The 13924-nt window shown below is 40.9% G+C and overlaps 1 protein-coding gene across 1 annotated transcript in view; it reads left to right on the top strand.

Annotated features, from left to right (window-relative positions):
* Positions 1-13924, top strand: part of LOC132990719 (oxysterol-binding protein-related protein 10) — a 59848-nt gene that overhangs the window by 7220 nt on the left and 38704 nt on the right. Inside the window, exons 2-3 of the mRNA XM_061059089.1 lie at positions 4555-4730; positions 11993-12072. Of these exons, the coding sequence (XP_060915072.1) occupies positions 4555-4730; positions 11993-12072 (256 nt within the window). The remainder of the gene's footprint in view (positions 1-4554; positions 4731-11992; positions 12073-13924) is intronic.

The raw sequence follows: 13924 nt of genomic DNA on the forward strand, positions 1-13924 counted from the left end.
TTAAACGTCATCATGCTCGCTGGTCGGCACCAGATTTACTCGGTTAAACTGACTGTTATAACTTTCATACTCTGGCCCTCCTAGCCTCCCACCACTAGTCGGGGCTGAAGCCATAGACTGGCTGTAGCTCCAGTTAAGGTGTGCTCTCCCTGCTCTACTACCCGGATGTAAACAGGCACAGTGAATGGATAACATCTTGAAGGAGCAGCACGGTTTGGCAGTATTTTGATAAAGAACATTTTGATTAAATGTATGAAAGCTGTGTCAGCTGAAACCACATTTAGCTCGGGTATGTGGATGTTGATAACCTGCAGGGAGGACACCTGGGTGTTTTCTTTCATTTAGACCAGTTGGTAAGTTTTCATTTAACCGACTAGAAAAGTTGTTGCCTGGGAACATCCCTTATTGAAATGTTCTTTAGCAGTGATGAAGTGTGAACTGTTGTTTTCCATTAATTACACATATCAATGAAAAAATGAAGACATTTTTTATTGTCTGACAAATGTGTTGATTTCACCTGAGAATACCATTGATAAGGTTTCTTATTTAAACTAGAGACTGAGGCACTCAAATCCTCTAAGTTTAAGTTAAAGGGAGGCATGTCTGCTTGTGGTTTCATTTATGGGGTTGTAACTCGTAAAGTGTACATCGAGCCAGAAGTGAATAATTGGTGAAGAAAGTTTTAATCACAGATTGTCTTTGTAGTTGTTGAGGATCAAACAGAAGGTAAAAGCAAAGTCTATATTAGACTCAACAATCTGTTTATCCAAAAACTTTTAGTATTTTTTAGTTGTTGTTTTGTTTGGGGCCATCCTGACCCCCTGGAAGTTGAAAAAACGTTTCAGAGATCCTGCTATGATACCACACTTTACTCAAATGTTGTCTTTAAATGACTCCTTTGACACCACGATGCTGCACATTTTTATTACAGAATAAGCATAACTCACATTTCCTGCCAGTAGCCCAGTGATTTCCTGCCTTTGTCTGATTTAGAATTAAAAACTAAAACGTCTGGACGAGATTCAAACTGTGCTGACGAGCTTCATCTTTCAGCATCAACGTTAATGCTGATTCTGTTCATGTTGATCCATGACTTAGTTGTTTTTAAAAGTCTAATCAAGGTTATAGTTGTGATTTAGTAGAAAAAATATAGTTGATATATGATATAGTTTGTGATGTAAAAATCAGAAAACCCCAGAAGTTAGATTTATTCCATTTCTATTGATGTCTGTAAAAAGTTAAACTGTGGGTTTGTGCGGATAAACCTGAAACAATGACAACTGCAATCCATTCATTTTTGTCTTACAGCTGTTTTTTTCATTGATATATAAAGATATCAATGAAGATAATATAAGATATTTTAAGTGTTTTATGCTGTAACATAATCAGTGTTTCTGCCTAGATTAAATGTGACAACAGAGCTTTCACCTCTCCTCCCAAACAGAAATTACTGATCCCATGCTAATAATAAAATAATCCAGAGAATATGACTATGTCAAGTTTTTTTTTACGTTACTTTACTACTAACTACCTAACAGAAAATATTTTTACACATTTTCCAAATAGCTTTTGAAGGACCTAACAGCAATCTCACATGAATAAATCTTTACTACAAATAACCGATGTATCCCTTCGATACAAGTGGGATAAAAAAGTCAGTGGGTATCCATCACTCTCTCTACTGTTTGTGGATATCTCAAGATAATATAACTCATAAATCATGGTATGGATCCCTGGTGAAGTCACTGATTTCACCACATTTAAGGCCCACACTGAAGACTCTTCGAGGCATGTGCTTGTGCAGCAAGATGTGTTTTTTTTCAGTTTGTTGAACAAGTGCAGTATAATGTCCCATCAATATCTGCTCTCGTGCCGCCAAAGGTGAACTGTTCAGTGTGCGCACAAAGACTCTGTGGCCTCGCAGGTCAGCCGTTATCAGCGCTGCTCTGACACAAGAGGCACCATCCATCAAGTTAAAGGTCTGCATTGTGCTCGGTTTAGCTGCAAAGGCAAGAACGCCTGGAGGGGTCAGCGGTAAGAGCTTCCACTCTGCTGACCTAACGCAGGATAAGGCTTCACAAACAGTACTGTGTGTGTGTGTGTGTGTGTGTGTGTGTGTGTGTGTGTGTGTGTGTGTGTGTGTGTGTGTGTGTGTGTGTGTGTGTGTGTGTGTGTGTGTGTGTGTGTGTGTGTGTGTGTGTGTGTGTGTGTGTGTGTGTGTGTGTGTGTGTGTGTGTGTGTGTGTGTGTGTGTGTGTGTGTGTGTGTGTGTGTGTGTGTGTGTGTGTGTGTGTGTGTGTGTGTGTGTGTGTGTGTGTGTGTGTGGAATAGAGACGGCTGGATAGAAACTGACGCAGGCAGATTGTTCCCTGGTTGGCTGTGGTCGACATAAATCACAAGCTCTCTTGATGGAAGCGGGCGAGACGGGCGCAGGGATCAATTTTCCAGAGAGCTGTATTCACTGCAGCCTCTCTCTGGAGGCTTCATGAGGAAATGCCCGATGTGAAGGATGCACTAACAGATTTCTTTCTTCATTTATCGTTTGTGTAACGTCTCGTCGTAAATATCAAAATATGCTGAGCCAATTTGTCTGACAGTTTAAAAAGTTAATTAATTATTTGGGCTTTAGAATTATCTAAAATTCTAAAAAAAAAAAACGGGACATGTGGCTGAAAATGAGGGATGTCCTGTTCAAACTTTATCGACCCAATGCCCAATTTGTCTTTATCCCCAATTTAGAATCCTCCATGTTTCACAGTGGGATCACTTTTGTGTAAAGACATCGAGCTGACATCTTGACTGTCTGAATGCAACGACAGTCGTTTAACATTTCTATGACATTCACACAGGCGCTGTATTTACACCCCGTTGACTTTCAAAGTGAGTCTTTGTGAAGTACGTTAAAGCTTTTATGTATGGATTAACTACATTGAATAAATACAACCATGCTCCATGTAAAAGTTGTTCAAATTAAATCTGTTCCTTTATATTGTATTGTACACACATAGCCCGACTGATACCGATATCAATATGAGGGTTAAGTCAAATCTGACAACGATATATCGGCCGATATCTTTATCGGTTCTATCTTCGATCTGTACAGATAGAGAGATTTAAATACAGACATTTATTGTATTGATCCCTCAAATGCAGTCATCAAACACCTGTGGAAAATATTCATATAGTAGACAAGATGGTCACTCACCTTGAGAGTAACTGTGCATGTACATCACCGCTTCACCCTGTGGAGAGTGATGATGTTTGTTGTGATGATCCAGACAGCGCCCTCTGCTGTGACAGGCAGAACGAGAACTGCTAGTGTAATACAATGACACTCAAATGAAATGACATTTGACATGTGAATAAATCTAGTAATATCGGCGCATATCTGCGTTAAAATGAGCCGATGTGGATTGTCACTTGATATGCTAATATCGGCCGTTATTATTGGCCGGCCGATTAATCGGTCAGGTTCTAATATAAAACATATTGACAACTCTTCAATGTACAGTCTGTGATATTTAATTTAACAGATAAGTGGCAGGAGAAGTGTTTTAAACTAAAGCAATCCAGATGAAGGTTACAAGCTTAAACATGTCGGTCTTATAAAGTTAATATAGTTGGTGTTTGGTGCTGCAGCAGCTTTTTGACCTCTTCCATCTAAAGCATGACAACAGATTGACGTGGGTTGTTGCTGTTCCTTGAAATCTGAGACACCTTGTAAAAAAAGCAAGCAGCATCTATGTGTGTGAGATCTGATCAATACTGACGCTTCTGTAGTCACAGGACGGAGGGAGAACATTGATCGTGAACATGTGTAAAAAAGACATACTGGACCAAAAGAAACACACAAAAAACAACAAAGTGCTTATATCTCAGGCCACTGTGCACAAACATGGAGAGGTCAGCCGGAGCCACGCCAATGGAGCCTGTGCTGAACTGCAGAAGCAGAGGGATGTCTGCAGAACAGGAAATGTAATGCATCCCCTTTCTCTGTGTCGTAGGTTAGGTGTCTGTCCCTCTTTCAATCTTCCGGTCAGTAACGAGCGAGGCAGAGAATTCAATTAGTCGGTGATTGAAGGTGATTCATTAATCACAAAGAGGAGAATTCAGGGTTTCATTTCCACGCCTGCAGCAGGGACGGCCGCACTAATTGCCACCTTGAGTAATTCTGAAATGAACCGCCGGCTGGATGTTGGTGAAAGCAGGCGTTTAAATGTGCATAGAGGGGTGTGTGAAGAGCGCTGCGCTGAATAATACCCTGCAGGCATTGTTGCATGGGATGGGAGAAATGTAAGGATGTTGTGTGTGTGTGTGTGTGTTTCCCTCATTCATTACCCTCCTCCTCATTGTCTCTTCCACACATTGAAAAGTTTTTCGCAAACTGGAATAAAATAAAAGTTTTGTGAGTTAACAATCTGTGATAATGAAACCGTAAACAATAAGATTATAAAGTTAACAGTGCTTCTTTTATTTCCCTTCCTCCCTCTGGCAATTTATTTTCCTAACTATCCTCACTTCCCTCTCTCTCTCTCTCTGTGTGTCTGTGTTTAAGGTACTTTGTGTTGGATCCAGAGTTGGGACAGCTGCAGTACTTTGTCAACGAGCAGGGGAGAAGCCAGAAGCCCCGCGGGTCACTGCCCCTGATCGGTGCCTCGGTAACCCTGAGCGACGAGGCTCCCAACATGTTCGTCGTAAACTCTGTGAATGGAGAGCTGTACAAACTCAGAGGTATGCCCTCATCTCACGCCGGCCTCAGGATGCCCATATATGGCAAACAGCGAGTGGAGTGTGTGTTTTTATGATGGAGCATCTTAGAGTGCAGTCAGTGTGCTCTCACTCTGGTGTTATGAAGAAGCTGTAACACTGTCTGTGAGAGCAGTAAGCTCTGGATTGATGGGGATGAAAGTGATTTATTAAATGAATGCTGTGATGTGATTTCAGTCCCTAAAGGACGACGCAGCCTTGTTCTGTGCTTGTTGCGGCCTGGATGCCTGATTTTGTGGCAGCTGTTTAAAAAAATTATTGAAAAGCATTTCAAGATGAGATGTTTTGAGGGGTTGTTGTTGTTGTTGTTGTTGTTGTTGTAGCACATTTAAAATTAACAGAGCTAATTGGACAAATGGTCCAATAAAAGGCGTCTGTAAGCTGAGAGAAGTGTTTGTCCTCTGACATCACTTCCTGACATTTTCTGTGTCGAGATGTCAAAATAAATGTGTTAAAATGAAATGTATTGAAAGTAAATGACCATTAGAAACTCATTTCACACTGTACGTCCCAATCTCAGTGTTATACAACTGTACATGAACATTCTACTTATGGTGTATAAGATTCAGGCAGCTGTACTTTCTGTGAAGCTGCTCAGTTACAAAACCATTGATGGTTAGACTATTTCACTTTTCAAACACTTTAGACATTAGTGCTGACTCACATTTGTAACTCAGCTTACAGAGTTAGAGCCTCTAGATTGGCCTCTGAAAGCCTCTGATTGGTTAATTGGTGCAGCACCATGCTCCAGGAAGTGGCTGACAGTGATTAATATTCATAAACACAATGGCAGCATCACAACTTCGTGTAGAGAGTTTGTTTTACTCTTAAAGTGGCATTTACCAAGATCATAGTTTGTCTCTCTTTGGTGACATATATCGCTGAAGAAAAAATCTTTTCCAAACAGTGTCCTCCTTCACAGCTTTGTCTGTTTGTCTACATGTGGACATTCATTTACTTTTCTGTGCACTTGTTTTTGGTGTTTCATTCAATCATTTTTTAAGATGAAAAGACATCCAGATGTGTTCATTTTCATCAGTAGGCCACCTTCACCATTATCAATGTGCAAACTTACTCTGCAAAGTCATTTTCAAACATTGATCAAACACAAACTCCTCAGATTAGAGCCTTAAAGCTGCTGTGGGATGAACAGTGGATCCGATGACTTTGTGATGTGAAAGGTGTCACTTGTACGGACATGTCGACGTGTTTGTCAGCTTTATGGAGCAAAAAGTTGAACTCCAGCTCGTGCTTCACGTTCAAAACATTGAAGCATCCACAGCAACGCATCAAGCATGCTTTACAGAAGAAAACAAGAAAGAGGTAATATACTGCACAGTTAAGTGTAACTTCAATCAAGAGAATATATTGCAACAGTGAGAAAGAAATAGAGGAATACATAAATGAAAACATCAAATCTTTGATCTGTCAGGGATTCAGACTGTACCACATACTTTTAGTGGATTTAATAAATGAATTATTCTTTTTTGAAAAATGCCTTCAGTCCACAAAATGTTCCTTTTTACACCTGCATGGCCAACATATTAAGAAAGTCTACACTCAAGGGGAAGTATCCCTTTAAGGTAGAGACCCCCTTATGGAGCTTGTAGTCCCTGTGTCTGAAGGCCCTGACCTGTATCCACTGAGGCGAGAGACAATCCTTTTTACTGTTGCTCCACTTGAGTCACTGGAATGTCCCCTAAAACTCTGGAGGGGGAGGATATCAGAATAACTTGGCCTATATTCCCTGAATAACTCAGTGATCTGTGTGTATTCAGCTAAGAGCAAACAATGAACCCATGTGCTGGGTAGTTTACAGGTCCTCACTGAGACGAGGGAAGGATTAAGACAAACTGAACCTGAGCCCCCGCCCCATAAGGCAAACAAAAAAAACAAACACAGAATAACATTTGAAGTAGTGTGTCTCAAATGACTCCAGGTGTAAGGCAGCATTTGTACTCAAAAACTCCAATTTGCTGAAACTGCGGGCTACAAAGTGGTCACATGTACGTCCACAAACAGCCGGTGATTGAGATTAGCCGCTACGCTTCAGATCTCGCTGTCGGTTGCCAAAGTCTACCCTGGGGGTGAAAATGAAAAAGTTACTTCAAAGTTCAGTCTGAGGTCCTTCTTCCGTTTATTTTTATTTTTTTAGGCTGAGCATGAAAGCTGCAAATAATCTCACCTGTGTCTAAAGCTTTAAATACCACCTTTATTCTCAGGCTGATACCTAAGAGGGTTCTCTGAACACAATGTGCTCATTGCTAACTGGTGGAAGAAGATACTGGATTCACAGTTAAAGGGCAAAGCTTCCACTGGGGACGGCTGCTTCTTTCAGTTTGTTTCATGTGGTCATAGTTCATCCGATTTTGTCCCGTTTACCGTCCACAATACAAGTGGCAGGAATAGTGTTTTACTGAAGTGTTTGGATTTTCCTCTTAGGCAGACGTTATGCCAGTTTAACTTTACAGCCTTCATACATTTTGATCTCCATTTTCTAGATCCAGATTGTGCCAAACCATTCTGCAGCTACAAAATACTTTAAAAAAGATTAATCATTTATTGAACCACTTAGTAATTCTGGTGCAGATGAGCGAGGGTGATGGAGTTTAAGCGTTCAGTTGACTAAAGTCACACATCTCTAATTTAAATCATTTAAATATCACCTTTCTCAAAGTGCTTTCCATGCAGATTGAAAAGACAACAAACAGAGAGCGGTCGCATCAAGATGTTAAATAGTACAATGGTTGTTATTGTTTGTACTGATGCATGGTAATCACTTGGATTATCAAAATAAATACAATGTTAACTATCTGAAGAAAACCAGACCCCTCACTGATCACGATTCTTACTAATGTTTATTTTTTATTTTTCATTTGATCCATCTTAAGGACTTCAATGTGACAAAGCTGTGAGCTCCCCGAGGAGCTAGGAGTTATTAGTTAAAGCAGAGTGACATCAAAGTAGTATTTCATTATCGGATGGAGGGAGGTGAAGCATGCTGGGAGTTTAATCATGTCCGAATGTGCCGACTGCAAATGAAGCTATTAATCAAACGGCGTGGCTTTGAGACAGTCAGCCAATGAAAGGGTCAACTTTTCAAACTGGCTCATTTGGATGTGTGACACAGATTCTTATGAAGCACCATAATGAGCGGTTCTTATTATTCAACCCAAAGACAATATCAATATCTTTTTTTTCATTCCCAGCACCAAAATGTGTTTTATATCCCATAATGACCCCCGTATGCTGCTGTTTCTACCTGATGTGATTACTAATAGTTTTATTTGGCTATTTACATAAAGATTGCTAACCATTAAACATTATATATAATTGTCATGTTGATTGGCTGTTCAATATATTGGGAAAAGGTAAAACAGCAAGTTAGTTCTAGTTACCAACATCTTCACATCTCTCTCTTGTTTTGTTCATTCTGTACTTAATGAGGTGGAAGTCTGTGGTTGAGTGTGGCAGGTAGTTGTTTAGCCTGGTTTTTATGCTAAGCTAGTCATCTGATCTGTGAACAAACTGTCTGAAACTTCTATTTTTTTTTCTATTGGTGGAAAAACATGAAAAACTCATTTAAAAAAAGTGACATTTGGTACATTTGCGCGACCCGAGGAAGATCTATCAGATCCAAACGGTGCCATGTTTAAATAAAATGTCCCATTGGGGGCTGAACAGTGTGCAGACCTTCCTCTTTTTCTCGTTAGTACATTTCTTGTCATGCACCTGGATGTGCACACCCTAGTTTTCTCTATTTGGTAAATTTGTGACATCAAAAAAACATTTTTCAATCATAATGGCTTTCAAATGTCAGTAATTAAAACGACATTATTGAATCTGAATAGTTACAAATTTGTTGCCAGTTACCGCAAATAGTGGTGACATTACATTGACGGGTTACTCCCAACACTGCTTCTGACTGATGTGGGTCAGAAGGTAAGAAGAAGGAAGATTTAAAATAGACTGTAAATAAGAATGCACAGGTGTTTGTGTCTACGTGTGGACAACAAGTCAAATTCAACACATACAACAAACGATGAGTGATGGATGAAGCTTGAAGCTCCATGATACAGTGTTTTAAAATATCTCTTCAGTCCAACACAGACATCAAAGTGGAGTCAAGCCGTCTCTTTTTAAACTCGACAGAACAGATTTGATTCTGAAGTAGAAACTGAGTTTGAGTTTTAGTCTTTTTAATATGAGGAAGACAGATATACTAACTGCCATCACAGGCTTTAATCCTCTGACTCACCGTTATTCCTACCAATACCATCTCTTACTTTGCTGTGATTAAGAGTGGTGTAATGAGACGAGCATGGTGGGGCTATGACTGACTGGAGACGAGGATTCTCTCTCTGACTCAGTCATCTTCCTCTTATTGACATTTAAATATGACCACTATGAGTGTCTATTGTCGCTCATTTCAATTGGAAGACGGCCCCGGCTTCTCATTTCCCAGAGGTTTCCTGCTCACACGTCCTGCATTCATCAAATAAATAGAGCTGTCAGCGTGTCCCCTTAAGGTCTGCAGCTCTTGTGACACCAAACTGGCTTTAAAAAAAAATGTCAGATCAGTATTCTCCCTGAATGAGGACGGCACGTCCTCGTCACCAGGTGCATATTAGCATCGCTGCACAGTGCTGCGCTCAATACAGACAGCTAATTATCCTTAATTACAGCAAGGCCTGTGCACATCAGAGAGAAACATCAGATTTAGTCGCTCTCTCTCTCTCGAGGGATGTTTTCCTTCTTCAGTGACTGATGTCGGTGAAGTTGCTTGCTATGTTTCTTTTAGCAGAAAGACAGCGTGGCACAGGTGTGTCTGTATGAAGCCACTCCTGAAGGGCTCACATCTCCAATGTTGCACTTGTCATGAGTTTCTATAAAGTCTCATTTTGTCGGCGCTCTGACGGCGTTCTTGTTACTGTGGCAGACGTCTTCAGCCCGAGTGACTGACGAGTGCAAATTGAATTCTCCATACCTTGGAACAATTTCCATCAGCGTGTCAAACAACGCTCGTCACATTTCATTAAATCCCTCCGCTGGTGATGGCATTGATTATAAATCTGAGGAAGCCATCCATCTTCATTATCCAGTCTGTGAGAGCTCTGCGATCATCTAAACATTTAACACTTTTCTTCAGATGACAATCAGGAGAATACTCTGTCACATCGTCTGAGGCATGAAGTCAGCTGTAAAGACTTCAGATGCTGCCTACCCCCCAGATTATCTTATCAGAGAAATGTTTATAGATACTGTCAGCGTGTTGAGGATTTCCTAGTATATGATGACATTATATGTTTGGTGTGAGGTGTTCATGTTTCCACCTCACTGAGCTGCACAAGGTGAAACAACTCCATATTTATATGTCATACAGGTTTTTGTATCTTGCTTGGTCATAAGAAAATATTGAATAGGACACAGAAGGCTCAGGGAAACTTTTCTTTGGGTGACTTGATTAACTATAGTAAAAAAAAAAAAAAAAAAGTGTGATATAAAAAGAATCACAGATTTGATGGATTCAGCTTTTCATGACCATCATAAATCAGGTGCAAACCATCTTTAAAGAGGACATATTAACCTCCTTCTCCACCTTTTCAAACAGTCCCCCTGTGGTCTAAATGAAACATCTGTGCTGTGCTTTGTTCAAAATATAACATGAATCAAGCACCAGAGGAGGTTTGTGACCCTGTATAAACCAGCTCTCTCAGAACGCTCTGTTTTGGTGTGTGTGTCTCTTTAAATGCAATGAGCCCCCCTGAGTTTTCCCAGTAGACATCACTCCTCTGTAACGAGAATAAAAATGGCCGACCTGTGCAAAAGTTTTGTTCTAGTCTGGGGGTGGAGTCCATGGATGGAGATACCAGGGGAGGGGATTTTTTTTTTACCAGAATCCCACTGTGACATCACAAGGAGAGCACATTTGAAGCAGAGCATTTTTCTCTGTGTTGTAAGACTTATGCAGACTACAAACAAAGGACTGGATGGGTTTATTTCACATGTTGTGGGTCTGTAGACACTCAGGTTACCCAGATATATGTTCAAAAACACTGTAGAAGAGGATTTTTCATAATATGTCCCCTTTAAATGTTTTGCTCTGTTGGTGCTCAGTTGACCTTCAGCCTGAACTGAGTGATACCAGGCTGATCCGAGTCACTGTCCTCCAATAATTAGTCCCTGAAACAGGATCAGAAAGATATTCATTTCCAATCTGACCTTTAGAGGGTCAACACAAGCAGAGTGTCAGAGTCTCCTTCAACTCTTCAGCCGTCCGCTTTCTGTCTTAGTCAGCAAGTCCGGCCTTCAACTGGCTATTTGTGTTCAGATAACAGGGTGTATTGTGTCTACTGCCAGAGGGGGAAATCACAAGCCGAGAGTATCACACTGTTTATGTGCTGCTCAGAAATGGGCCAGATGAATTACTGCTGTTTCTCAAATACTGAATAGTCAATTCAGAGTAGAGGTTGAAATGAAGAAGGTCAGATGTTGTACCTGCTCTGAGGATGTTATTCAGAAGGCGGACTGAATAATCATTTGAGTGTAAATGGGATCACTGACATCCACGGACGTAGTCTCAGTGCTGCCACTCGTTGGTTTCTGGGAGAGGCGTTGTGAAGCCTATCGATGGCGGTTGCATATTTAATATGCTGACTCCGCCAACTTTCAAGTGCAGGCGAAAGGTCAGAGGTGAAGCCGAGGCCTTTTGCCCCCTGACAAACGGCTACAACGCGGCCACCTGTCAGTCAACTCAGCAAAAATTCAAACTCACCCATAATTATGCAAATCTATGCGCTATAAAACAGAAATTCGACCTCCTGAGCAGTTTTTACCACTATGGAGGAAATCAGCTTCAACAGCCATTTTGGTTTCTGCTATAAAAATGTACATTTCAATAAAGAAGCTGATGGTGATTCCTTGGCTTTTGCAGCCTGCCTCAAGTGGTCACCTGAAGAACTGCAGCTTTTTGCACTACCGCATTAGCTTCATTTTTTAAAAATGGGAGGTTGCCACATGGTGACATCCAGGAAGGCGTCCTCACTGGTGACATAACATGCAGCCTACGTCACCGTTTGTCTGAGACTCTAGCAGTTTTCTTATAATCATCTTGGCTTTAGTGTGAACTGGTGTCAAGTGTCTTGGTGATTCTTAAAGTCTTGTGTGTGAAGAAGGTTAAAGCTTGTCATTTCAACAATTAACTTGAGTTGTCCGTGTCTTTGCAGCGTCCGATGCCAAGGAGCAGCAGTTTTGGATCAGTCAGCTCCAAGCATGTGCCAGACGTCACTCTGACAGCAGTGCCAAGGTAAACACACACACGCACACACACACACACAGAGTTGTTAACATGATCCTACTTTAAGCTCTCTGTGTATGTTCCTCAGGAGGAGAAGTGAGCAGAAGAGTCTTGACATTTCCCTCTCTCGTGTGTGTGTGTGTGTGTGTGTGTGTGTGTGTGTGTGTGTGACACAGTTTACCTGAGAGCAGGTTCAGCCGCGTTGTGCACAGGAGCACACCTATAGGTTCATATCTTCTGCACGGGCCAGAAAACTTCTGTCCCAGCTTATCTTAATCTTTCTGTTCTGCTTTTAATTCACTGACACTTTGCAGTGAGTTATGTTTTTTTTATTATCTTGTATCCAATGTCATTTCTCTTTTCAAATAACATAATCTTCCGAGAGTCCCATTAAAGAAAAACCCTGCAGAGTTTTAAAGCTGCTGCTGCTGCTGATTTTTTTTCAATGACCTGAGCATTGTTTCCTGCTCTCTCTCTCATCCTGTCATTCACATCCTTGTGGCTAACTTAAATTACTTTTTTTACTCTATGAAGTCTTAAATGAGGCAACAACTCTTCATAAGGTCAAACCTAATCTTGAGTAATAATACCACAATATAATGAGAATATCTGCTTTCATATCAATGCTGTGTGAAGTTCGTCAGGAGAAGAACATAGTGGAGAACAGGAAACATAATGCAGCAGTTCAGTTACATGCATGGAGATGGTAGCGGTTGCATGCATATAGTCGATGCACCGTGCAGCAGTCACAGAATGTAAACGTCACCACCCCCCCTCCCACTCGCTCCAGGTGAATTCTCCTGATTATATCCTGCTGCGTTCTCACATCAGCTCACTGACTTTCTGCAGAAAAACTACCAGGGGTCTGGAAGGAGAAACTCCGGATAAAGTGAAATATTCAGCTGTTTGCGTTCACACATAAAGCTCCTCCTGAAAATATCTGGAGTGTGAAAGCCCCATTACTGAAGATTATGCTTCAAAAAAGTTCTTATGTTGATTTTTATCTTAATATTTAAATGATTTAACTGCCAAGTGTAAATGGTGCAAAGTAAGTGGCCTGCTAAATGAACTGCCCCCTGATGCAGCCCTGTGAGTTCACATGTAAATGTAAACACAACAGTTAACATAAACAAGCTCTTCATTGGATACTACATCATGACAACCAGTCACTCTCTGGTGTCTGAGCTAACTGCCTCTATAGTGTCAGCTCTTCATGCTCTAATGTAAATGTTTACAACACTGAACTGTGTCACCGCCAGGAAGTGGTGATTCTAGAGTCTGTTGGGGCCCTCAGCAAAATTCACTGGGGGCCCCTCCAACCAGCATTCAAAAATAATCTGACACCAATGGCAACTTTAAGTGACCAATTTAAGTTTTCAGGGGAATACTGAAACGCTTAGTGCAACAACATTACTGTCAGAAGGGTCCCCCTTAGGGAGGTTTCCTACTGTCATTGTAAAATTTGCACATTCTGTTTAAAGTTTGTCAGCCCTCAGGGTGGGGGGCCCGTACTGCAGTTACCTGCCTGGCCTCTGGCCTGTTGACAAGCAGCACCTTTGCTGCCAGGTGTAACTGTCTGTAGTTGAAGCTAACTGACCAAACATTGTTTGAGTGACGGCTGGATGAGCAAATATGACCACTTCAAGTCCCTCGATTATAATAAGTGTAAAATGTTGATGAGTTTATTTCAGTGATTACTGCAGATGTTAACAGAGCTTATTCACACATCATCAAAGTGTTCATTATTTAAGATATTTATCAAGTTATTTTTATTTCCTTTTTCAAAGTCCTGTTTTTAAATAATTAAAACTAAACGTTGTAGCTCTCTGTAGACATTTTCCAAACAGCGGTAACAAAAAAA

This window comes from Labrus mixtus, chromosome 16 (assembly GCF_963584025.1).
Source record: "Labrus mixtus chromosome 16, fLabMix1.1, whole genome shotgun sequence".
Classification (NCBI taxonomy): Eukaryota; Metazoa; Chordata; class Actinopteri; order Labriformes; family Labridae; genus Labrus; species Labrus mixtus.